Source organism: Callospermophilus lateralis, unplaced genomic scaffold (assembly GCF_048772815.1).
Source record: "Callospermophilus lateralis isolate mCalLat2 unplaced genomic scaffold, mCalLat2.hap1 Scaffold_9286, whole genome shotgun sequence".
NCBI classification, from domain to species: domain Eukaryota; kingdom Metazoa; phylum Chordata; class Mammalia; order Rodentia; family Sciuridae; genus Callospermophilus; species Callospermophilus lateralis.
This window is the reverse complement of record NW_027517436.1, coordinates 21,073-43,778: the sequence shown is the minus strand read 5'-3', so window position 1 is coordinate 43,778 and position 22,706 is coordinate 21,073. Positions and strand designations below refer to the sequence as shown.

Here is a 22,706-nt window from a genome sequence, read left to right as displayed (position 1 = left end):
TGGGACCCAGGCCGGAGCGGTGGCAAAGACGGTAAGCTTGGCTGGTCCACCTCCCCCGTGCCCAAGCCAGTCGTCGGAGGCTACGAGGGTTGGTGTGGAAATACGGTCCCCGTGACTGTGCTCGTTCGGGCCCCGGCCCGGCCCGGCCAGGGGCGTGGACGCGGTCGGTGCGTCCGGCGTGCTTGGATCGATGATGAGTCCTCCAATAACATTCCTTGGAAAAGCTGAACAAAATGAGTGAAAACCCACTACCGTCTCGCTCATCGTGACTGAGGTCCGGCACGTTGGCAGAGGCAGAGGCCGAGGGGGCAGGGCCCAGGGATAGCTGCCGGGTCGTCCAATACGTGTCCGACTCCTGGGCGAATTCCTAGGCCAGGCCGATGCCCACAGCTGGGCTGTGGCCCCGTCCATGTGCGTGTGGCCGCTGGGGATTCTTGGCTGAGCCGAGTCAGGTGCTTAAAACAGCCAGACCCGCTGGGGAAACACAGGCGTGAGGTGTTCAAGTGCCCTCTTTTCAAAGGTTGGGAAGACTTGGAGGCACGAGGTTGCCTGTAGGCCCGAGGTCGCCTAGCCCTGGGCCTCCCATTCCTGATAGGAGCAGTGGGTTAGGGTGTAGCATAGGTGATCAGAGGGGCCAGCGGGGCGGAGTGGAGGACAGGAACAAGGCGGGAAGTGGAATGTTGCAGCAGGCAGACCCCTGGGGATGACCGTAAGGTGCGCAAAGCCAGGCCTGTAGCCAAGTATCTTCCCAGGAGGGCGCGCGCAAGTTCTCCGGGTGTGTGGGCGTAGCTGCCATAGGTGCGATTCTCGATGAGCTCTCAGTACATTGGGGATGCAGGAGAGTGTATCCTGAGCATTGAGGATTTTACTCAGCCTACAGGAAGCTGGCATCGGAGAGGAGAGGCCTGGCACCGGGCCTTTGTTCTCATGGTTGCTTGTCATTTGTGTGCACTCTTCAGGACGAGGTGGCGGGCGAGGGAGGCGTGCCTGGTGCCTGATTGGAGCCTGCCCACCTCTGCTGAGGCCGCGGGGTCCTGCTTTCTGGTTGGCATCCCTGTGTTCGTGACTGGGACCCAGGCCGGGGCGTGGCGAAGACGGTAAGCTTGGTTTGTCCACCTCCACCGAGCCAAGCCGCTTGTCGGAGCCTATGCAGGACTGGTGTGGAAATACCGCGCCCCCTGAATGTGCTCGGTCCGGGGCGGGGACGCGATTGGTGCGTCCGGCGTGCTTGGATCGATGATGAGTCCTCCAATAACATTCCTTGGAAAAGCTGAACAAAATGAGTGAAAACCCACTACCGTCTCGCTCATCGTGACTGAGGTCCGGCACGTTGGCAGAGGCAGAGGCCGAGGGGGCAGGCCCAGGGATAGCTGCCGGGGCTTCCGATACTTGTCCGACTCATGGGGGAATTCCTAGGCCCGGCCGATGCGGAAAGCTGGGCTGTGGCCCCGTCCATGTGCGTGTGGCCGCAGGGTATTCTCGGCTGAGCCGAACCAGACGCTCAGCAGAGCCAGGCCTGCTGGGGGAACAACAGGTGTGAGGTGTCCAAGCGCCCTCTTTTCAAAGGTTGGGATGACTGGGAGGCATGAAGTTGCCTGGAGAGGGCTAGGCCTGGCCCTCCCTTTCTTGTAGGACCAGTGGGTGAGGGTGTAGCAGACATTCTCGCAGCGGGCAGCGGGGTGGAGTGTGGAGGGTGGAGGGGAGGAGAGGTACAAGGCGGATGTGGAAAATTGCAGCAGGCATACACCTGGTGAGGCCTCGAAGTTGCGGAAAGCGAGGCCTGTAGCGAACTATGTTCGCAAGAAGGCGCGCCCAAGTTCCCCGTGGGTGTGGAAGTAGCCCCCAGGTGCGGGATTGTGGGATTAGCTCTCTGTGGATTGGGGATGCAGGACAGTGTATCTCGAGCATTGGGGAGTGTACTCAGCCGACGGGAAGCTGGCATCGGAGAGGAGAGGCCTGGCACCGGGCCATTGTTCTCACGGTTGCTTGTGATTTGTGTACACTCTTCAGGACAAGGCGGCGGGCGAGGGAGGCGTGCCTGGTGGCTGAGTGGAGCGTGCCCACCTCTGCTGGTGCCGTGGGGTCCTGTTTTTTGTGTGGCATCCCTGTGTTCGCGGCTGGGACCCAGGCCGGAGCGTGGCAAAGACGGTAAGCTTGGCTGGTCCACCTCCCCCGTGCCAAGCCAGTCGTCGGAGGCTACGAGGGTTGGTGTGGAAATACGGTCCCCGTGACTGTGCTCGTTCGGGCCCCGGCCCGGCCCGGCCAGGGGCGTGGACGCGGTCGGTGCGTCCGGCGTGCTTGGATCGATGATGAGTCCTCCAATAACATTCCTTGGAAAAGCTGAACAAAATGAGTGAAAACCCACTACCGTCTCGCTCATCGTGACTGAGGTCCGGCACGTTGGCAGAGGCAGAGGCCGAGGGGGCAGGGCCCAGGGATAGCTGCCGGGTCGTCCAATACGTGTCCGACTCCTGGGCGAATTCCTAGGCCAGGCCGATGCCCACAGCTGGGCTGTGGCCCCGTCCATGTGCGTGTGGCCGCTGGGGGATTCTTGGCTGAGCCGAGTCAGGTGCTTAAAACAGCCAGACCCGCTGGGGAAACACAGGCGTGAGGTGTTCAAGTGCCCTCTTTTCAAAGGTTGGGAAGACTTGGAGGCACGAGGTTGCCTGTAGGCCCGAGGTCGCCTAGCCCTGGGCCTCCCATTCCTGATAGGAGCAGTGGGTTAGGGTGTAGCATAGGTGATCAGAGGGGCCAGCGGGGCGGAGTGGAGGACAGGAACAAGGCGGAAGTGGAATGTTGCAGCAGGCAGACCCCTGGGGATGACCGTAAGGTGCGCAAAGCCAGGCCTGTAGCCAAGTATCTTCCCAGGAGGGCGCGCGCAAGTTCTCCGGGTGTGTGGGCGTAGCTGCCATAGGTGCGATTCTCGATGAGCTCTCAGTACATTGGGGATGCAGGAGAGTGTATCCTGAGCATTGAGGATTTTACTCAGCCTACAGGAAGCTGGCATCGGAGAGGAGAGGCCTGGCACCGGCTTTGTTCTCATGGTTGCTTGTCATTTGTGTGCACTCTTCAGGACGAGGTGGCGGGCGAGGGAGGCGTGCCTGGTGCCTGATTGGAGCCCTGCCCACCCTCTGCTGAGGCCGCGGGGTCCTGCTTTCTGGTTGGCATCCCTGTGTTCGTGACTGGGACCCAGGCCGGGGCGTGGCGAAGACGGTAAGCTTGGTTTGTCCACCTCCACCGAGCCAAGCCGCTTGTCGGAGCCTATGCAGGACTGGTGTGGAAATACCGCGCCCCCTGAATGTGCTCGGTCCGGGGCGGGGACGCGATTGGTGCGTCCGGCGTGCTTGGATCGATGATGAGTCCTCCAATAACATTCCTTGGAAAAGCTGAACAAAATGAGTGAAAACCCACTACCGTCTCGCTCATCGTGACTGAGGTCCGGCACGTTGGCAGAGGCAGAGGCCGAGGGGGCAGGGCCCAGGGATAGCTGCCGGGGCTTCCGATACTTGTCCGACTCATGGGGGAATTCCTAGGCCCGGCCGATGCGGAAAGCTGGGCTGTGGCCCCGTCCATGTGCGTGTGGCCGCAGGGTATTCTCGGCTGAGCCGAACCAGACGCTCAGCAGAGCCAGGCCTGCTGGGGGAACAACAGGTGTGAGGAGTCCAAGCGCCCTCTTTTCAAAGGTTGGGATGACTGGGAGGCATGAAGTTGCCTGGAGAGGGCTAGGCCTGGCCCTCCCTTTCTTGTAGGACCAGTGGGTGAGGGTGTAGCAGACATTCTCGCAGCGGGCAGCGGGGTGGAGTGTGGAGGGTGGAGGGGAGGAGAGGTACAAGGCGGATGTGGAAAATTGCAGCAGGCATACACCTGGTGAGGCCTCGAAGTTGCGGAAAGCGAGGCCTGTAGCGAACTATGTTCGCAAGAAGGCGCGCCCAAGTTCCCCGTGGGTGTGGAAGTAGCCCCCAGGTGCGGGATTGTGGGATTAGCTCTCTGTGGATTGGGGATGCAGGACAGTGTATCTCGAGCATTGGGGAGTGTACTCAGCCGACGGGAAGCTGGCATCGGAGAGGAGAGGCCTGGCACCGGGCCATTGTTCTCACGGTTGCTTGTGATTTGTGTACACTCTTCAGGACAAGGCGGCGGGCGAGGGAGGCGTGCCTGGTGGCTGAGTGGAGCGTGCCCACCTCTGCTGGTGCCGTGGGGTCCTGTTTTTTGTGTGGCATCCCTGTGTTCGCGGCTGGGACCCCAGGCCGGAGCGTGGCAAAGACGGTAAGCTTGGCTGGTCCACCTCCCCCGTGCCAAGCCAGTCGTCGGAGGCTACGAGGGTTGGTGTGGAAATACGGTCCCCGTGACTGTGCTCGTTCGGGCCCCGGCCCGGCCCGGCCAGGGGCGTGGACGCGGTCGGTGCGTCCGGCGTGCTTGGATCGATGATGAGTCCTCCAATAACATTCCTTGGAAAAGCTGAACAAAATGAGTGAAAACCCACTACCGTCTCGCTCATCGTGACTGAGGTCCGGCACGTTGGCAGAGGCAGAGGCCGAGGGGGCAGGGCCCAGGGATAGCTGCCGGGTCGTCCAATACGTGTCCGACTCCTGGGCGAATTCCTAGGCCAGGCCGATGCCCACAGCTGGGCTGTGGCCCCGTCCATGTGCGTGTGGCCGCTGGGGATTCTTGGCTGAGCCGAGTCAGGTGCTTAAAACAGCCAGACCCGCTGGGGAAACACAGGCGTGAGGTGTCAAGTGCCCTCTTTTCAAAGGTTGGGAAGACTTGGAGGCACGAGGTTGCCTGTAGGCCCGAGGTCGCCTAGCCTGGGCCTCCCATTCCTGATAGGAGCAGTGGGTTAGGGTGTAGCATAGGTGATCAGAGGGGCCAGCGGGGCGGAGTGGAGGACAGGAACAAGGCGGAAGTGGAATGTTGCAGCAGGCAGACCCCTGGGGATGACCGTAAGGTGCGCAAAGCCAGGCCTGTAGCCAAGTATCTTCCCAGGAGGGCGCGCGCAAGTTCTCCGGGTGTGTGGGCGTAGCTGCCATAGGTGCGATTCTCGATGAGCTCTCAGTACATTGGGGATGCAGGAGAGTGTATCCTGAGCATTGAGGATTTTACTCAGCCTACAGGAAGCTGGCATCGGAGAGGAGAGGCCTGGCACCGGGCCTTTGTTCTCATGGTTGCTTGTCATTTGTGTGCACTCTTCAGGACGAGGTGGCGGGCGAGGGAGGCGTGCCTGGTGCCTGATTGGAGCCTGCCCACCTCTGCTGAGGCCGCGGGGTCCTGCTTTCTGGTTGGCATCCCTGTGTTCGTGACTGGGACCCAGGCCGGGGCGTGGCGAAGACGGTAAGCTTGGTTTGTCCACCTCCACCGAGCCAAGCCGCTTGTCGGAGCCTATGCAGGACTGGTGTGGAAATACCGCGCCCCCTGAATGTGCTCGGTCCGGGGCGGGGACGCGATTGGTGCGTCCGGCGTGCTTGGATCGATGATGAGTCCTCCAATAACATTCCTTGGAAAAGCTGAACAAATGAGTGAAAACCCACTACCGTCTCGCTCATCGTGACTGAGGTCCGGCACGTTGGCAGAGGCAGAGGCCGAGGGGGCAGGGCCCAGGGATAGCTGCCGGGGCTTCCGATACTTGTCCGACTCATGGGGAATTCCTAGGCCCGGCCGATGCGGAAAGCTGGGCTGTGGCCCCGTCCATGTGCGTGTGGCCGCAGGGTATTCTCGGCTGAGCCGAACCAGACGCTCAGCAGAGCCAGGCCTGCTGGGGGAACAACAGGTGTGAGGTGTCCAAGCGCCCTCTTTTCAAAGGTTGGGATGACTGGGAGGCATGAAGTTGCCTGGAGAGGGCTAGGCCTGGCCCTCCCTTTCTTGTAGGACCAGTGGGTGAGGGTGTAGCAGACATTCTCGCAGCGGGCAGCGGGGTGGAGTGTGGAGGGTGGAGGGGAGGAGAGGTACAAGGCGGATGTGGAAAATTGCAGCAGGCATACACCTGGTGAGGCCTCGAAGTTGCGGAAAGCGAGGCCTGTAGCGAACTATGTTCGCAAGAAGGCGCGCCCAAGTTCCCCGTGGGTGTGGAAGTAGCCCCCAGGTGCGGGATTGTGGATTAGCTCTCTGTGGATTGGGGATGCAGGACAGTGTATCTCGAGCATTGGGGAGTGTACTCAGCCGACGGGAAGCTGGCATCGGAGAGGAGAGGCCTGGCACCGGGCCATTGTTCTCACGGTTGCTTGTGATTTGTGTACACTCTTCAGGACAAGGCGGCGGGCGAGGGAGGCGTGCCTGGTGGCTGAGTGGAGCGTGCCCACCTCTGCTGGTGCCGTGGGGTCCTGTTTTTTGTGTGGCATCCCTGTGTTCGCGGCTGGGACCCAGGCCGGAGCGTGGCAAAGACGGTAAGCTTGGCTGGTCCACCTCCCCCGTGCCAAGCCAGTCGTCGGAGGCTACGAGGTTGGTGTGGAAATACGGTCCCCGTGACTGTGCTCGTTCGGGCCCCGGCCCGGCCCGGCCAGGGGCGTGGACGCGGTCGGTGCGTCCGGCGTGCTTGGATCGATGATGAGTCCTCCAATAACATTCCTTGGAAAAGCTGAACAAAATGAGTGAAAACCCACTACCGTCTCGCTCATCGTGACTGAGGTCCGGCACGTTGGCAGAGGCAGAGGCCGAGGGGGCAGGGCCCAGGGATAGCTGCCGGGTCGTCCAATACGTGTCCGACTCCTGGGCGAATTCCTAGGCCAGGCCGATGCCCACAGCTGGGCTGTGGCCCCGTCCATGTGCGTGTGGCCGCTGGGGATTCTTGGCTGAGCCGAGTCAGGTGCTTAAAACAGCCAGACCCGCTGGGGAAACACAGGCGTGAGGTGTTCAAGTGCCCTCTTTTCAAAGGTTGGGAAGACTTGGAGGCACGAGGTTGCCTGTAGGCCCGAGGTCGCCTAGCCCTGGGCCTCCCATTCCTGATAGGAGCAGTGGGTTAGGGTGTAGCATAGGTGATCAGAGGGGCCAGCGGGGCGGAGTGGAGGACAGGAACAAGGCGGAAGTGGAATGTTGCAGCAGGCAGACCCCTGGGGATGACCGTAAGGTGCGCAAAGCCAGGCCTGTAGCCAAGTATCTTCCCAGGAGGGCGCGCGCAAGTTCTCCGGGTGTGTGGGCGTAGCTGCCATAGGTGCGATTCTCGATGAGCTCTCAGTACATTGGGGATGCAGGAGAGTGTATCCTGAGCATTGAGGATTTTACTCAGCCTACAGGAAGCTGGCATCGGAGAGGAGAGGCCTGGCACCGGGCCTTTGTTCTCATGGTTGCTTGTCATTTGTGTGCACTCTTCAGGACGAGGTGGCGGGCGAGGGAGGCGTGCCTGGTGCCTGATTGGAGCCTGCCCACCTCTGCTGAGGCCGCGGGGTCCTGCTTTCTGGTTGGCATCCCTGTGTTCGTGACTGGGACCCAGGCCGGGGCGTGGCGAAGACGGTAAGCTTGGTTTGTCCACCTCCACCGAGCCAAGCCGCTTGTCGGAGCCTATGCAGGACTGGTGTGGAAATACCGCGCCCCCTGAATGTGCTCGGTCCGGGGCGGGGACGCGATTGGTGCGTCCGGCGTGCTTGGATCGATGATGAGTCCTCCAATAACATTCCTTGGAAAAGCTGAACAAAATGAGTGAAAACCCACTACCGTCTCGCTCATCGTGACTGAGGTCCGGCACGTTGGCAGAGGCAGAGGCCGAGGGGGCAGGGCCCAGGGATAGCTGCCGGGGCTTCCGATACTTGTCCGACTCATGGGGGAATTCCTAGGCCCGGCCGATGCGGAAAGCTGGGCTGTGGCCCCGTCCATGTGCGTGTGGCCGCAGGGTATTCTCGGCTGAGCCGAACCAGACGCTCAGCAGAGCCAGGCCTGCTGGGGGAACAACAGGTGTGAGGTGTCCAAGCGCCCTCTTTTCAAAGGTTGGGATGACTGGGAGGCATGAAGTTGCCTGGAGAGGGCTAGGCCTGGCCCTCCCTTTCTTGTAGGACCAGTGGGTGAGGGTGTAGCAGACATTCTCGCAGCGGGCAGCGGGGTGGAGTGTGGAGGGTGGAGGGGAGGAGAGGTACAAGGCGGATGTGGAAAATTGCAGCAGGCATACACCTGGTGAGGCCTCGAAGTTGCGGAAAGCGAGGCCTGTAGCGAACTATGTTCGCAAGAAGGCGCGCCCAAGTTCCCCGTGGGTGTGGAAGTAGCCCCCAGGTGCGGGATTGTGGATTAGCTCTCTGTGGATTGGGGATGCAGGACAGTGTATCTCGAGCATTGGGGAGTGTACTCAGCCGACGGGAAGCTGGCATCGGAGAGGAGAGGCCTGGCACCGGGCCATTGTTCTCACGGTTGCTTGTGATTTGTGTACACTCTTCAGGACAAGGCGGCGGGCGAGGGAGGCGTGCCTGGTGGCTGAGTGGAGCGTGCCCACCTCTGCTGGTGCCGTGGGGTCCTGTTTTTTGTGTGGCATCCCTGTGTTCGCGGCTGGGACCCAGGCCGGAGCGTGGCAAAGACGGTAAGCTTGGCTGGTCCACCTCCCCCGTGCCAAGCCAGTCGTCGGAGGCTACGAGGGTTGGTGTGGAAATACGGTCCCCGTGACTGTGCTCGTTCGGGCCCCGGCCCGGCCCGGCCAGGGGCGTGGACGCGGTCGGTGCGTCCGGCGTGCTTGGATCGATGATGAGTCCTCCAATAACATTCCTTGGAAAAGCTGAACAAAATGAGTGAAAACCCACTACCGTCTCGCTCATCGTGACTGAGGTCCGGCACGTTGGCAGAGGCAGAGGCCGAGGGGGCAGGGCCCAGGGATAGCTGCCGGGTCGTCCAATACGTGTCCGACTCCTGGGCGAATTCCTAGGCCAGGCCGATGCCCACAGCTGGGCTGTGGCCCCGTCCATGTGCGTGTGGCCGCTGGGGATTCTTGGCTGAGCCGAGTCAGGTGCTTAAAACAGCCAGACCCGCTGGGGAAACACAGGCGTGAGGTGTTCAAGTGCCCTCTTTTCAAAGGTTGGGAAGACTTGGAGGCACGAGGTTGCCTGTAGGCCCGAGGTCGCCTAGCCCTGGGCCTCCCATTCCTGATAGGAGCAGTGGGTTAGGGTGTAGCATAGGTGATCAGAGGGGCCAGCGGGGCGGAGTGGAGGACAGGAACAAGGCGGAAGTGGAATGTTGCAGCAGGCAGACCCCTGGGGATGACCGTAAGGTGCGCAAAGCCAGGCCTGTAGCCAAGTATCTTCCCAGGAGGGCGCGCGCAAGTTCTCCGGGTGTGTGGGCGTAGCTGCCATAGGTGCGATTCTCGATGAGCTCTCAGTACATTGGGGATGCAGGAGAGTGTATCCTGAGCATTGAGGATTTTACTCAGCCTACAGGAAGCTGGCATCGGAGAGGAGAGGCCTGGCACCGGGCCTTTGTTCTCATGGTTGCTTGTCATTTGTGTGCACTCTTCAGGACGAGGTGGCGGGCGAGGGAGGCGTGCCTGGTGCCTGATTGGAGCCTGCCCACCTCTGCTGAGGCCGCGGGGTCCTGCTTTCTGGTTGGCATCCCTGTGTTCGTGACTGGGACCCAGGCCGGGGCGTGGCGAAGACGGTAAGCTTGGTTTGTCCACCTCCACCGAGCCAAGCCGCTTGTCGGAGCCTATGCAGGACTGGTGTGGAAATACCGCGCCCCCTGATTGTGCTCGGTCCGGGGCGGGGACGCGATTGGTGCGTCCGGCGTGCTTGGATCGATGATGAGTCCTCCAATAACATTCCTTGGAAAAGCTGAACAAAATGAGTGAAAACCCACTACCGTCTCGCTCATCGTGACTGAGGTCCGGCACGTTGGCAGAGGCAGAGGCCGAGGGGGCAGGGCCCAGGGATAGCTGCCGGGGCTTCCGATACTTGTCCGACTCATGGGGGAATTCCTAGGCCCGGCCGATGCGGAAAGCTGGGCTGTGGCCCCGTCCATGTGCGTGTGGCCGCAGGGTATTCTCGGCTGAGCCGAACCAGACGCTCAGCAGAGCCAGGCCTGCTGGGGGAACAACAGGTGTGAGGTGTCCAAGCGCCCTCTTTTCAAAGGTTGGGATGACTGGGAGGCATGAAGTTGCCTGGAGAGGGCTAGGCCTGGCCCTCCCTTTCTTGTAGGACCAGTGGGTGAGGGTGTAGCAGACATTCTCGCAGCGGGCAGCGGGGTGGAGTGTGGAGGGTGGAGGGGAGGAGAGGTACAAGGCGGATGTGGAAAATTGCAGCAGGCATACACCTGGTGAGGCCTCGAAGTTGCGGAAAGCGAGGCCTGTAGCGAACTATGTTCGCAAGAAGGCGCGCCCAAGTTCCCCGTGGGTGTGGAAGTAGCCCCCAGGTGCGGGATTGTGGATTAGCTCTCTGTGGATTGGGGATGCAGGACAGTGTATCTCGAGCATTGGGGAGTGTACTCAGCCGACGGGAAGCTGGCATCGGAGAGGAGAGGCCTGGCACCGGGCCATTGTTCTCACGGTTGCTTGTGATTTGTGTACACTCTTCAGGACAAGGCGGCGGGCGAGGGAGGCGTGCCTGGTGGCTGAGTGGAGCGTGCCCACCTCTGCTGGTGCCGTGGGGTCCTGTTTTTTGTGTGGCATCCCTGTGTTCGCGGCTGGGACCCAGGCCGGAGCGTGGCAAAGACGGTAAGCTTGGCTGGTCCACCTCCCCCGTGCCAAGCCAGTCGTCGGAGGCTACGAGGGTTGGTGTGGAAATACGGTCCCCGTGACTGTGCTCGTTCGGGCCCCGGCCCGGCCCGGCCAGGGGCGTGGACGCGGTCGGTGCGTCCGGCGTGCTTGGATCGATGATGAGTCCTCCAATAACATTCCTTGGAAAAGCTGAACAAAATGAGTGAAAACCCACTACCGTCTCGCTCATCGTGACTGAGGTCCGGCACGTTGGCAGAGGCAGAGGCCGAGGGGGCAGGGCCCAGGGATAGCTGCCGGGTCGTCCAATACGTGTCCGACTCCTGGGCGAATTCCTAGGCCAGGCCGATGCCCACAGCTGGGCTGTGGCCCCGTCCATGTGCGTGTGGCCGCTGGGGATTCTTGGCTGAGCCGAGTCAGGTGCTTAAAACAGCCAGACCCGCTGGGGAAACACAGGCGTGAGGTGTTCAAGTGCCCTCTTTTCAAAGGTTGGGAAGACTTGGAGGCACGAGGTTGCCTGTAGGCCCGAGGTCGCCTAGCCCTGGGCCTCCCATTCCTGATAGGAGCAGTGGGTTAGGGTGTAGCATAGGTGATCAGAGGGGCCAGCGGGGCGGAGTGGAGGACAGGAACAAGGCGGAAGTGGAATGTTGCAGCAGGCAGACCCCTGGGGATGACCGTAAGGTGCGCAAAGCCAGGCCTGTAGCCAAGTATCTTCCCAGGAGGGCGCGCGCAAGTTCTCCGGGTGTGTGGGCGTAGCTGCCATAGGTGCGATTCTCGATGAGCTCTCAGTACATTGGGGATGCAGGAGAGTGTATCCTGAGCATTGAGGATTTTACTCAGCCTACAGGAAGCTGGCATCGGAGAGGAGAGGCCTGGCACCGGGCCTTTGTTCTCATGGTTGCTTGTCATTTGTGTGCACTCTTCAGGACGAGGTGGCGGGCGAGGGAGGCGTGCCTGGTGCCTGATTGGAGCCTGCCCACCTCTGCTGAGGCCGCGGGGTCCTGCTTTCTGGTTGGCATCCCTGTGTTCGTGACTGGGACCCAGGCCGGGGCGTGGCGAAGACGGTAAGCTTGGTTTGTCCACCTCCACCGAGCCAAGCCGCTTGTCGGAGCCTATGCAGGACTGGTGTGGAAATACCGCGCCCCCTGAATGTGCTCGGTCCGGGGCGGGGACGCGATTGGTGCGTCCGGCGTGCTTGGATCGATGATGAGTCCTCCAATAACATTCCTTGGAAAAGCTGAACAAAATGAGTGAAAACCCACTACCGTCTCGCTCATCGTGACTGAGGTCCGGCACGTTGGCAGAGGCAGAGGCCGAGGGGGCAGGGCCCAGGGATAGCTGCCGGGGCTTCCGATACTTGTCCGACTCATGGGGGAATTCCTAGGCCCGGCCGATGCGGAAAGCTGGGCTGTGGCCCCGTCCATGTGCGTGTGGCCGCAGGGTATTCTCGGCTGAGCCGAACCAGACGCTCAGCAGAGCCAGGCCTGCTGGGGGAACAACAGGTGTGAGGTGTCCAAGCGCCCTCTTTTCAAAGGTTGGGATGACTGGGAGGCATGAAGTTGCCTGGAGAGGGCTAGGCCTGGCCCTCCCTTTCTTGTAGGACCAGTGGGTGAGGGTGTAGCAGACATTCTCGCAGCGGGCAGCGGGGTGGAGTGTGGAGGGTGGAGGGGAGGAGAGGTACAAGGCGGATGTGGAAAATTGCAGCAGGCATACACCTGGTGAGGCCTCGAAGTTGCGGAAAGCGAGGCCTGTAGCGAACTATGTTCGCAAGAAGGCGCGCCCAAGTTCCCCGTGGGTGTGGAAGTAGCCCCCAGGTGCGGGATTGTGGATTAGCTCTCTGTGGATTGGGGATGCAGGACAGTGTATCTCGAGCATTGGGGAGTGTACTCAGCCGACGGGAAGCTGGCATCGGAGAGGAGAGGCCTGGCACCGGGCCATTGTTCTCACGGTTGCTTGTGATTTGTGTACACTCTTCAGGACAAGGCGGCGGGCGAGGGAGGCGTGCCTGGTGGCTGAGTGGAGCGTGCCCACCTCTGCTGGTGCCGTGGGGTCCTGTTTTTTGTGTGGCATCCCTGTGTTCGCGGCTGGGACCCAGGCCGGAGCGTGGCAAAGACGGTAAGCTTGGCTGGTCCACCTCCCCCGTGCCAAGCCAGTCGTCGGAGGCTACGAGGGTTGGTGTGGAAATACGGTCCCCGTGACTGTGCTCGTTCGGGCCCCGGCCCGGCCCGGCCAGGGGTGTGGACGCGGTCGGTGCGTCCGGCGTGCTTGGATCGATGATGAGTCCTCCAATAACATTCCTTGGAAAAGCTGAACAAAATGAGTGAAAACCCACTACCGTCTCGCTCATCGTGACTGAGGTCCGGCACGTTGGCAGAGGCAGAGGCCGAGGGGGCAGGGCCCAGGGATAGCTGCCGGGTCGTCCAATACGTGTCCGACTCCTGGGCGAATTCCTAGGCCAGGCCGATGCCCACAGCTGGGCTGTGGCCCCGTCCATGTGCGTGTGGCCGCTGGGGATTCTTGGCTGAGCCGAGTCAGGTGCTTAAAACAGCCAGACCCGCTGGGGAAACACAGGCGTGAGGTGTTCAAGTGCCCTCTTTTCAAAGGTTGGGAAGACTTGGAGGCACGAGGTTGCCTGTAGGCCCGAGGTCGACTAGCCCTGGGCCTCCCATTCCTGATAGGAGCCGTGGGTTAGGGTGTAGGATAGGTGATCCGAGGGGCCAGCGGGGCGGAGTGGAGGACAGGAACAAGGCGGAAGTGGAATGTTGCAGCAGGCAGACCCCTGGGGATGACCGTAAGGTGCGCAAAGCCAGGCCTGTAGCCAAGTATCTTCCCAGGAGGGCGCGCGCAAGTTCTCCGGGTGTGTGGGCGTAGCTGCCATAGGTGCGATTCTCGATGAGCTCTCAGTACATTGGGGATGCAGGAGAGTGTATCCTGAGCATTGAGGATTTTACTCAGCCTACAGGAAGCTGGCATCGGAGAGGAGAGGCCTGGCACCGGGCCTTTGTTCTCATGGTTGCTTGTCATTTGTGTGCACTCTTCAGGACGAGGTGGCGGGCGAGGGAGGCGTGCCTGGTGCCTGATTGGAGCCTGCCCACCTCTGCTGAGGCCGCGGGGTCCTGCTTTCTGGTTGGCATCCCTGTGTTCGTGACTGGGACCCAGGCCGGGGCGTGGCGAAGACGGTAAGCTTGGTTTGTCCACCTCCACCGAGCCAAGCCGCTTGTCGGAGCCTATGCAGGACTGGTGTGGAAATACCGCGCCCCCTGAATGTGCTCGGTCCGGGGCGGGGACGCGATTGGTGCGTCCGGCGTGCTTGGATCGATGATGAGTCCTCCAATAACATTCCTTGGAAAAGCTGAACAAAATGAGTGAAAACCCACTACCGTCTCGCTCATCGTGACTGAGGTCCGGCACGTTGGCAGAGGCAGAGGCCGAGGGGGCAGGGCCCAGGGATAGCTGCCGGGGCTTCCGATACTTGTCCGACTCATGGGGGAATTCCTAGGCCCGGCCGATGCGGAAAGCTGGGCTGTGGCCCCGTCCATGTGCGTGTGGCCGCAGGGTATTCTCGGCTGAGCCGAACCAGACGCTCAGCAGAGCCAGGCCTGCTGGGGGAACAACAGGTGTGAGGTGTCCAAGCGCCCTCTTTTCAAAGGTTGGGATGACTGGGAGGCATGAAGTTGCCTGGAGAGGGCTAGGCCTGGCCCTCCCTTTCTTGTAGGACCAGTGGGTGAGGGTGTAGCAGACATTCTCGCAGCGGGCAGCGGGGTGGAGTGTGGAGGGTGGAGGGGAGGAGAGGTACAAGGCGGATGTGGAAAATTGCAGCAGGCATACACCTGGTGAGGCCTCGAAGTTGCGGAAAGCGAGGCCTGTAGCGAACTATGTTCGCAAGAAGGCGCGCCCAAGTTCCCCGTGGGTGTGGAAGTAGCCCCCAGGTGCGGGATTGTGGATTAGCTCTCTGTGGATTGGGGATGCAGGACAGTGTATCTCGAGCATTGGGGAGTGTACTCAGCCGACGGGAAGCTGGCATCGGAGAGGAGAGGCCTGGCACCGGGCCATTGTTCTCACGGTTGCTTGTGATTTGTGTACACTCTTCAGGACAAGGCGGCGGGCGAGGGAGGCGTGCCTGGTGGCTGAGTGGAGCGTGCCCACCTCTGCTGGTGCCGTGGGGTCCTGTTTTTTGTGTGGCATCCCTGTGTTCGCGGCTGGGACCCAGGCCGGAGCGTGGCAAAGACGGTAAGCTTGGCTGGTCCACCTCCCCCGTGCCAAGCCAGTCGTCGGAGGCTACGAGGGTTGGTGTGGAAATACGGTCCCCGTGACTGTGCTCGTTCGGGCCCCGGCCCGGCCCGGCCAGGGGCGTGGACGCGGTCGGTGCGTCCGGCGTGCTTGGATCGATGATGAGTCCTCCAATAACATTCCTTGGAAAAGCTGAACAAAATGAGTGAAAACCCACTACCGTCTCGCTCATCGTGACTGAGGTCCGGCACGTTGGCAGAGGCAGAGGCCGAGGGGGCAGGGCCCAGGGATAGCTGCCGGGTCGTCCAATACGTGTCCGACTCCTGGGCGAATTCCTAGGCCAGGCCGATGCCCACAGCTGGGCTGTGGCCCCGTCCATGTGCGTGTGGCCGCTGGGGATTCTTGGCTGAGCCGAGTCAGGTGCTTAAAACAGCCAGACCCGCTGGGGAAACACAGGCGTGAGGTGTTCAAGTGCCCTCTTTTCAAAGGTTGGGAAGACTTGGAGGCACGAGGTTGCCTGTAGGCCCGAGGTCGCCTAGCCCTGGGCCTCCCATTCCTGATAGGAGCAGTGGGTTAGGGTGTAGCATAGGTGATCAGAGGGGCCAGCGGGGCGGAGTGGAGGACAGGAACAAGGCGGAAGTGGAATGTTGCAGCAGGCAGACCCCTGGGGATGACCGTAAGGTGCGCAAAGCCAGGCCTGTAGCCAAGTATCTTCCCAGGAGGGCGCGCGCAAGTTCTCCGGGTGTGTGGGCGTAGCTGCCATAGGTGCGATTCTCGATGAGCTCTCAGTACATTGGGGATGCAGGAGAGTGTATCCTGAGCATTGAGGATTTTACTCAGCCTACAGGAAGCTGGCATCGGAGAGGAGAGGCCTGGCACCGGGCCTTTGTTCTCATGGTTGCTTGTCATTTGTGTGCACTCTTCAGGACGAGGTGGCGGGCGAGGGAGGCGTGCCTGGTGCCTGATTGGAGCCTGCCCACCTCTGCTGAGGCCGCGGGGTCCTGCTTTCTGGTTGGCATCCCTGTGTTCGTGACTGGGACCCAGGCCGGGGCGTGGCGAAGACGGTAAGCTTGGTTTGTCCACCTCCACCGAGCCAAGCCGCTTGTCGGAGCCTATGCAGGACTGGTGTGGAAATACCGCGCCCCCTGAATGTGCTCGGTCCGGGGCGTGGACGCGATTGGTGCGTCCGGCGTGCTTGGATCGATGATGAGTCCTCCAATAACATTCCTTGGAAAAGCTGAACAAAATGAGTGAAAACCCACTACCGTCTCGCTCATCGTGACTGAGGTCCGGCACGTTGGCAGAGGCAGAGGCCGAGGGGGCAGGGCCCAGGGATAGCTGCCGGGGCTTCCGATACTTGTCCGACTCATGGGGGAATTCCTAGGCCCGGCCGATGCGGAAAGCTGGGCTGTGGCCCCGTCCATGTGCGTGTGGCCGCAGGGTATTCTCGGCTGAGCCGAACCAGACGCTCAGCAGAGCCAGGCCTGCTGGGGGAACAACAGGTGTGAGGTGTCCAAGCGCCCTCTTTTCAAAGGTTGGGATGACTGGGAGGCATGAAGTTGCCTGGAGAGGGCTAGGCCTGGCCCTCCCTTTCTTGTAGGACCAGTGGGTGAGGGTGTAGCAGACATTCTCGCAGCGGGCAGCGGGGTGGAGTGTGGAGGGTGGAGGGGAGGAGAGGTACAAGGCGGATGTGGAAAATTGCAGCAGGCATACACCTGGTGAGGCCTCGAAGTTGCGGAAAGCGAGGCCTGTAGCGAACTATGTTCGCAAGAAGGCGCGCCCAAGTTCCCCGTGGGTGTGGAAGTAGCCCCCAGGTGCGGGATTGTGGATTAGCTCTCTGTGGATTGGGGATGCAGGACAGTGTATCTCGAGCATTGGGGAGTGTACTCAGCCGACGGGAAGCTGGCATCGGAGAGGAGAGGCCTGGCACCGGGCCATTGTTCTCACGGTTGCTTGTGATTTGTGTACACTCTTCAGGACAAGGCGGCGGGCGAGGGAGGCGTGCCTGGTGGCTGAGTGGAGCGTGCCCACCTCTGCTGGTGCCGTGGGGTCCTGTTTTTTGTGTGGCATCCCTGTGTTCGCGGCTGGGACCCAGGCCGGAGCGTGGCAAAGACGGTAAGCTTGGCTGGTCCACCTCCCCCGTGCCAAGCCAGTCGTCGGAGGCTACGAGGGTTGGTGTGGAAATACGGTCCCCGTGACTGTGCTCGTTCGGGCCCCGGCCCGGCCCGGCCAGGGGCGTGGACGCGGTCGGTGCGTCCGGCGTGCTTGGATCGATGATGAGTCCTCCAATAACATTCCTTGGAAAAGCTGAACAAAATGAGTGAAAACCCACTACCGTCTCGCTCATCGTGACTGAGGTCCGGCACGTTGGCAGAGGCAGAGGCCGAGGGGGCAGGGCCCAGGGATAGCTGCCGGGTCGTCCAATACGTGTCCGACTCCTGGGCGAATTCCTAGGCCAGGCCGATGCCCACAGCTGGGCTGTGGCCCCGTCCATGTGCGTGTGGCCGCTGGGGATTCTTGGCTGAGCCGAGTCAGGTGCTTAAAACAGCCAGACCCGCTGGGGAAACAGGCGTGAGGTGTTCAAGTGCCCTCTTTTCAAAGGTTGGGAAGACTTGGAGGCACGAGGTTGCCTGTAGGCCCGAGGTCGCCTAGCCCTGGGCCTCCCATTCCTGATAGGAGCAGTGGGTTAGGGTGTAGCATAGGTGATCAGAGGGGCCAGCGGGGCGGAGTGGAGGACAGGAACAAGGCGGAAGTGGAATGTTGCAGCAGGCAGACCCCTGGGGATGACCGTAAGGTGCGCAAAGCCAGGCCTGTAGCCAAGTATCTTCCCAGGAGGGCGCGCGCAAGTTCTCCGGGTGTGTGGGCGTAGCTGCCATAGGTGCGATTCTCGATGAGCTCTCAGTACATTGGGGATGCAGGAGAGTGTATCCTGAGCATTGAGGATTTTACTCAGCCTACAGGAAGCTGGCATCGGAGAGGAGAGGCCTGGCACCGGGCCTTTGTTCTCATGGTTGCTTGTCATTTGTGTGCACTCTTCAGGACGAGGTGGCGGGCGAGGGAGGCGTGCCTGGTGCCTGATTGGAGCCTGCCCACCTCTGCTGAGGCCGCGGGGTCCTGCTTTCTGGTTGGCATCCCTGTGTTCGTGACTGGGACGCAGGCCGGGGCGTGGCGAAGACGGTAAGCTTGGTTTGTCCACCTCCACCGAGCCAAGCCGCTTGTCGGAGCCTATGCAGGACTGGTGTGGAAATACCGCGCCCCCTGAATGTGCTCGGTCCGGGGCGTGGACGCGATTGGTGCGTCCGGCGTGCTTGGATCGATGATGAGTCCTCCAATAACATTCCTTGGAAAAGCTGAACAAAATGAGTGAAAACCCACTACCGTCTCGCTCATCGTGACTGAGGTCCGGCACGTTGGCAGAGGCAGAGGCCGAGGGGGCAGGGCCCAGGGATAGCTGCCGGGGCTTCCGATACTTGTCCGACTCATGGGGGAATTCCTAGGCCCGGCCGATGCGGAAAGCTGGGCTGTGGCCCCGTCCATGTGCGTGTGGCCGCAGGGTATTCTCGGCTGAGCCGAACCAGACGCTCAGCAGAGCCAGGCCTGCTGGGGGAACAACAGGTGTGAGGTGTCCAAGCGCCCTCTTTTCAAAGGTTGGGATGACTGGGAGGCATGAAGTTGCCTGGAGAGGGCTAGGCCTGGCCCTCCCTTTCTTGTAGGACCAGTGGGTGAGGGTGTAGCAGACATTCTCGCAGCGGGCAGCGGGGTGGAGTGTGGAGGGTGGAGGGGAGGAGAGGTACAAGGCGGATGTGGAAAATTGCAGCAGGCATACACCTGGTGAGGCCTCGAAGTTGCGGAAAGCGAGGCCTGTAGCGAACTATGTTCGCAAGAAGGCGCGCCCAAGTTCCCCGTGGGTGTGGAAGTAGCCCCCAGGTGCGGGATTGTGGATTAGCTCTCTGTGGATTGGGGATGCAGGACAGTGTATCTCGAGCATTGGGGAGTGTACTCAGCCGACGGGAAGCTGGCATCGGAGAGGAGAGGCCTGGCACCGGGCCATTGTTCTCACGGTTGCTTGTGATTTGTGTACACTCTTCAGGACAAGGCGGCGGGCGAGGGAGGCGTGCCTGGTGGCTGAGTGGAGCGTGCCCACCTCTGCTGGTGCCGTGGGGTCCTGTTTTTTGTGTGGCATCCCTGTGTTCGCGGCTGGGACCCAGGCCGGAGCGTGGCAAAGACGGTAAGCTTGGCTGGTCCACCTCCCCCGTGCCAAGCCAGTCGTCGGAGGCTACGAGGGTTGGTGTGGAAATACGGTCCCCGTGACTGTGCTCGTTCGGGCCCCGGCCCGGCCCGGCCAGGGGCGTGGACGCGGTCGGTGCGTCCGGCGTGCTTGGATCGATGATGAGTCCTCCAATAACATTCCTTGGAAAAGCTGAACAAAATGAGTGAAAACCCACTACCGTCTCGCTCATCGTGACTGAGGTCCGGCACGTTGGCAGAGGCAGAGGCCGAGGGGGCAGGGCCCAGGGATAGCTGCCGGGTCGTCCAATACGTGTCCGACTCCTGGGCGAATTCCTAGGCCAGGCCGATGCCCACAGCTGGGCTGTGGCCCCGTCCATGTGCGTGTGGCCGCTGGGGATTCTTGGCTGAGCCGAGTCAGGTGCTTAAAACAGCCAGACCCGCTGGGGAAACACAGGCGTGAGGTGTTCAAGTGCCCTCTTTTCAAAGTTTGGGAAGACTTGGAGGCACGAGGTTGCCTGTAGGCCCGAGGTCGACTAGCCCTGGGCCTCCCATTCCTGATAGGAGCCGTGGGTTAGGGTGTAGGATAGATGATCCGAGGGGCCAGCGGGGCGGAGTGGAGGACAGGAACAAGGCGGAAGTGGAATGTTGCAGCAGGCAGACCCCTGGGGATGACCGTAAGGTGCGCAAAGCCAGGCCTGTAGCCAAGTATCTTCCCAGGAGGGCGCGCGCAAGTTCTCCGGGTGTGTGGGCGTAGCTGCCATAGGTGCGATTCTCGATGAGCTCTCAGTACATTGGGGATGCAGGAGAGTGTATCCTGAGCATTGAGGATTTTCCTCAGCCTACAGGAAGCTGGCATCGGAGAGGAGAGGCCTGGCACCGGGCCTTTGTTCTCATGGTTGCTTGTCATTTGTGTGCACTCTTCAGGACGAGGTGGCGGGCGAGGGAGGCGTGCCTGGTGCCTGATTGGAGCCTGCCCACCTCTGCTGAGGCCGCGGGGTCCTGCTTTCTGGTTGGCATCCCTGTGTTCGTGACTGGGACCCAGGCCGGGGCGTGGCGAAGACGGTAAGCTTGGTTTGTCCACCTCCACCGAGCCAAGCCGCTTGTCGGAGCCTATGCAGGACTGGTGTGGAAATACCGCGCCCCCTGAATGTGCTCGGTCCGGGGCGTGGACGCGATTGGTGCGTCCGGCGTGCTTGGATCGATGATGAGTCCTCCAATAACATTCCTTGGAAAAGCTGAACAAAATGAGTGAAAACCCACTACCGTCTCGCTCATCGTGACTGAGGTCCGGCACGTTGGCAGAGGCAGAGGCCGAGGGGGCAGGGCCCAGGGATAGCTGCCGGGGCTTCCGATACTTGTCCGACTCATGGGGGAATTCCTAGGCCCGGCCGATGCGGAAAGCTGGGCTGTGGCCCCGTCCATGTGCGTGTGGCCGCAGGGTATTCTCGGCTGAGCCGAACCAGACGCTCAGCAGAGCCAGGCCTGCTGGGGGAACAACAGGTGTGAGGTGTCCAAGCGCCCTCTTTTCAAAGGTTGGGATGACTGGGAGGCATGAAGTTGCCTGGAGAGGGCTAGGCCTGGCCCTCCCTTTCTTGTAGGACCAGTGGTTGAGGGAGTAGCAGACATTCTCGCAGCGGGCAGCGGGGTGGAGTGTGGAGGGTGGAGGGGAGGAGAGGTACAAGGCGGATGTGGAAAATTGCAGCAGGCATACACCTGGTGAGGCCTCGAAGTTGCGGAAAGCGAGGCCTGTAGCGAACTATGTTCGCAAGAAGGCGCGCCCAAGTTCCCCGTGGGTGTGGAAGTAGCCCCCAGGTGCGGGATTGTGGATTAGCTCTCTGTGGATTGGGGATGCAGGACAGTGTATCTCGAGCATTGGGGAGTGTACTCAGCCGACGGGAAGCTGGCATCGGAGAGGAGAGGCCTGGCACCGGGCCATTGTTCTCACGGTTGCTTGTGATTTGTGTACACTCTTCAGGACAAGGCGGCGGGCGAGGGAGGCGTGCCTGGTGGCTGAGTGGAGCGTGCCCACCTCTGCTGGTGCCGTGGGGTCCTGTTTTTTGTGTGGCATCCCTGTGTTCGCGGCTGGGACCCAGGCCGGAGCGTGGCAAAGACGGTAAGCTTGGCTGGTCCACCTCCCCCGTGCCAAGCCAGTCGTCGGAGGCTACGAGGGTTGGTGTGGAAATACGGTCCCCGTGACTGTGCTCGTTCGGGCCCCGGCGATTGGTGGACGCGGTCGGTGCGTCCGGCGTGCTTGGATCGATGATGAGTCCTCCAATAACATTCCTTGGAAAAGCTGAACAAAATGAGTGAAAACCCACTACCGTCTCGCTCATCGTGACTGAGGTCCGGCACGTTGGCAGAGGCAGAGGCCGAGGGGGCAGGGCCCAGGGATAGCTGCCGGGGCTTCCGATACTTGTCCGACTCATGGGGGAATTTTAGGAAAGGTACAAGGCGAGTGTGGAAAATCACAGCAGGCAAAACGTTGCTGCTTGCCAGATGAGAGTCACAAGTGTGGATCCATGATGACTCCCACAAAGCATTTGTTGGAATCTGAACGAGAATGGTGAAATTCACCTTTTCCCAAGTGTGCGTCTTACCACAAGCCAGTCTTTTGGCTGCAACTTCTGGGAATGGATCCTCCTGATAGAGGGTTGACTCTCAAGTTTTGGCATCAGAGGTGTTTCAGGAAAAAGCCTTACTATTGTTGTGTGCTTTTGGTTCGCCCGTGATGCTTCTGGCACGGTGGTTGATGTGCCTTCTGATAGAGCATATACGCAGTTTGAATCCCGAATGAGCCACTGTTGTTGTAGACCTCAGGAATGAATTTTTGTGGAGGAGGCACATGTGAACCCGAGACATCAACTTCCAGTTTTTGCGCACAGGACAGTCGTGAATGGTTTGGGCAGAGGAAAGGCGTAACTGGGTCCAAAGTAGTTCGTAAGGATTGTTGCCTATGCCTGAAGGAAGTAGAGAGTGATGGAATTCACCTCTTTGCCAAGTGCCTTTCATAGGCGCTGGACAGGCGTTGATGGTCTCCTCACCTGCACAAGTTGTGGGGTTCAGGCTTCGGAGCGTATGGGTGGGACTGGGGCTCCTGTTGGAATCTATGTCATGTGGGGCTTCGAGATGCACGTGGCGATGTCCCAGAAAGGCAGGAGGTCTCCGAGGACGTACTTTCTCAAGTTGGTCCTTCCATGCTTGGACATCCCATGGAGGGAAGGTGTCAGGGTCACATTCGTTTGTAGGGTTGGATGGAGATTCTCAGATGGGTTTCCTGTGGCTGGAAGAGTTTCCTGGGCAGCTTAGGAGCCCCATTGGAACTGAGGTGAGGCAGGCATGGCATAGGAAACTGAAAAGGCTGCAGTCCCTAAGGAGTGTGTAGTGAGGGACAGCAGGCTGCGGAACAGGCCAGTCATGGTTATGTTTCATGGGCATCCCTCTCTTTTGTCTCCTTGCATACGCATGGCAGTTCGGGTTTCCTCGGACGGATTGAGGGTTGCCGCCGACTCTTCTGGCTGTGGGAAGATACCCAGGGAGGACGGGGAACACCCGCATGCCCGTGCCCTCTGTTACCTGAGTGTGGCCCTTCATAGCTGACGATGGTAAGAGTCTCCTTGCCCCAAGTCACCGAGATTGCTCC

At 60.9% G+C, this 22,706-nt stretch overlaps 1 protein-coding gene, 1 long non-coding RNA gene and 21 other non-coding genes across 23 annotated transcripts; all 23 read left to right on the top strand.

The window, feature by feature from the left end:
- Nucleotides 1-184: 184 nt before the first annotated feature.
- On the top strand, nucleotides 185-278 carry LOC143641265 (small nucleolar RNA SNORD116). Its single transcript, XR_013155285.1, has one exon. It is a non-coding gene; the product is annotated as a small nucleolar RNA SNORD116 (small nucleolar RNA).
- Nucleotides 279-802: 524 nt separating this feature from the next.
- On the top strand, nucleotides 803-3,086 carry LOC143641247 (uncharacterized). Its single transcript, XR_013155267.1, has 3 exons — nucleotides 803-1,097; nucleotides 2,011-2,148; nucleotides 3,074-3,086. It is a non-coding gene; the product is annotated as an uncharacterized LOC143641247 (long non-coding RNA).
- On the top strand, nucleotides 1,231-1,324 carry LOC143641264 (small nucleolar RNA SNORD116). The gene has a single exon (XR_013155284.1). It is a non-coding gene; the product is annotated as a small nucleolar RNA SNORD116 (small nucleolar RNA).
- Nucleotides 2,301-2,394, top strand: LOC143641263 (small nucleolar RNA SNORD116). The gene has a single exon (XR_013155283.1). It is a non-coding gene; the product is annotated as a small nucleolar RNA SNORD116 (small nucleolar RNA).
- A 260-nt stretch (nucleotides 3,087-3,346) lies between the features above and the next one.
- On the top strand, nucleotides 3,347-3,440 carry LOC143641261 (small nucleolar RNA SNORD116). The gene has a single exon (XR_013155281.1). It is a non-coding gene; the product is annotated as a small nucleolar RNA SNORD116 (small nucleolar RNA).
- Nucleotides 3,441-4,418: 978 nt separating this feature from the next.
- On the top strand, nucleotides 4,419-4,512 carry LOC143387023 (small nucleolar RNA SNORD116). The gene has a single exon (XR_013089783.1). It is a non-coding gene; the product is annotated as a small nucleolar RNA SNORD116 (small nucleolar RNA).
- A 472-nt stretch (nucleotides 4,513-4,984) lies between these two features.
- On the top strand, nucleotides 4,985-22,659 carry LOC143641246 (uncharacterized). Its single transcript, XM_077108554.1, has 17 exons — nucleotides 4,985-5,328; nucleotides 6,240-6,377; nucleotides 7,303-7,440; nucleotides 8,354-8,491; nucleotides 9,418-9,555; nucleotides 10,469-10,606; nucleotides 11,533-11,670; nucleotides 12,584-12,721; nucleotides 13,648-13,785; nucleotides 14,699-14,836; nucleotides 15,763-15,900; nucleotides 16,814-16,951; nucleotides 17,876-18,013; nucleotides 18,927-19,064; nucleotides 19,991-20,128; nucleotides 21,042-21,179; nucleotides 22,536-22,659. Exons 1-17 carry the CDS (start codon nucleotides 5,042-5,044, stop codon nucleotides 22,657-22,659), a joined length of 2,481 nt encoding a protein of 826 aa, XP_076964669.1. The 5' UTR covers nucleotides 4,985-5,041.
- On the top strand, nucleotides 5,462-5,554 carry LOC143387051 (small nucleolar RNA SNORD116). Its single transcript, XR_013089809.2, has one exon. It is a non-coding gene; the product is annotated as a small nucleolar RNA SNORD116 (small nucleolar RNA).
- On the top strand, nucleotides 6,529-6,622 carry LOC143387022 (small nucleolar RNA SNORD116). Its single transcript, XR_013089782.1, has one exon. It is a non-coding gene; the product is annotated as a small nucleolar RNA SNORD116 (small nucleolar RNA).
- LOC143641260 (small nucleolar RNA SNORD116) lies at nucleotides 7,574-7,667 on the top strand. Its single transcript, XR_013155280.1, has one exon. It is a non-coding gene; the product is annotated as a small nucleolar RNA SNORD116 (small nucleolar RNA).
- LOC143641259 (small nucleolar RNA SNORD116) lies at nucleotides 8,644-8,737 on the top strand. Its single transcript, XR_013155279.1, has one exon. It is a non-coding gene; the product is annotated as a small nucleolar RNA SNORD116 (small nucleolar RNA).
- Nucleotides 9,689-9,782, top strand: LOC143641258 (small nucleolar RNA SNORD116). Its single transcript, XR_013155278.1, has one exon. It is a non-coding gene; the product is annotated as a small nucleolar RNA SNORD116 (small nucleolar RNA).
- LOC143641257 (small nucleolar RNA SNORD116) lies at nucleotides 10,759-10,852 on the top strand. The gene has a single exon (XR_013155277.1). It is a non-coding gene; the product is annotated as a small nucleolar RNA SNORD116 (small nucleolar RNA).
- LOC143641256 (small nucleolar RNA SNORD116) lies at nucleotides 11,804-11,897 on the top strand. Its single transcript, XR_013155276.1, has one exon. It is a non-coding gene; the product is annotated as a small nucleolar RNA SNORD116 (small nucleolar RNA).
- Nucleotides 12,874-12,967, top strand: LOC143641255 (small nucleolar RNA SNORD116). The gene has a single exon (XR_013155275.1). It is a non-coding gene; the product is annotated as a small nucleolar RNA SNORD116 (small nucleolar RNA).
- Nucleotides 13,919-14,012, top strand: LOC143641254 (small nucleolar RNA SNORD116). Its single transcript, XR_013155274.1, has one exon. It is a non-coding gene; the product is annotated as a small nucleolar RNA SNORD116 (small nucleolar RNA).
- LOC143387010 (small nucleolar RNA SNORD116) lies at nucleotides 14,989-15,082 on the top strand. The gene has a single exon (XR_013089771.1). It is a non-coding gene; the product is annotated as a small nucleolar RNA SNORD116 (small nucleolar RNA).
- On the top strand, nucleotides 16,034-16,127 carry LOC143641252 (small nucleolar RNA SNORD116). The gene has a single exon (XR_013155272.1). It is a non-coding gene; the product is annotated as a small nucleolar RNA SNORD116 (small nucleolar RNA).
- Nucleotides 17,104-17,197, top strand: LOC143641251 (small nucleolar RNA SNORD116). The gene has a single exon (XR_013155271.1). It is a non-coding gene; the product is annotated as a small nucleolar RNA SNORD116 (small nucleolar RNA).
- LOC143387009 (small nucleolar RNA SNORD116) lies at nucleotides 18,147-18,240 on the top strand. The gene has a single exon (XR_013089770.1). It is a non-coding gene; the product is annotated as a small nucleolar RNA SNORD116 (small nucleolar RNA).
- LOC143641250 (small nucleolar RNA SNORD116) lies at nucleotides 19,217-19,310 on the top strand. Its single transcript, XR_013155270.1, has one exon. It is a non-coding gene; the product is annotated as a small nucleolar RNA SNORD116 (small nucleolar RNA).
- LOC143641249 (small nucleolar RNA SNORD116) lies at nucleotides 20,262-20,355 on the top strand. The gene has a single exon (XR_013155269.1). It is a non-coding gene; the product is annotated as a small nucleolar RNA SNORD116 (small nucleolar RNA).
- Nucleotides 21,320-21,413, top strand: LOC143387008 (small nucleolar RNA SNORD116). Its single transcript, XR_013089769.1, has one exon. It is a non-coding gene; the product is annotated as a small nucleolar RNA SNORD116 (small nucleolar RNA).
- Nucleotides 22,660-22,706: the final 47 nt, after the last annotated feature.

Excerpts from the sequence above, each read along its gene's own strand:
- LOC143641246 (XM_077108554.1), top strand. The coding sequence starts at position 5,042 with ATGAGCTCTCAGTACATTGGGGATGCAGGAGAGTGTATCCTGAGCATT. Across the intron at positions 6,378-7,302 it reads GCCGGAGCGTGGCAAAGACG|GACGAGGTGGCGGGCGAGGG; the intron begins GTAAGCTTGGCT and ends TGCACTCTTCAG. Across the intron at positions 19,065-19,990 it reads GCCGGAGCGTGGCAAAGACG|GACGAGGTGGCGGGCGAGGG; the intron begins GTAAGCTTGGCT and ends TGCACTCTTCAG.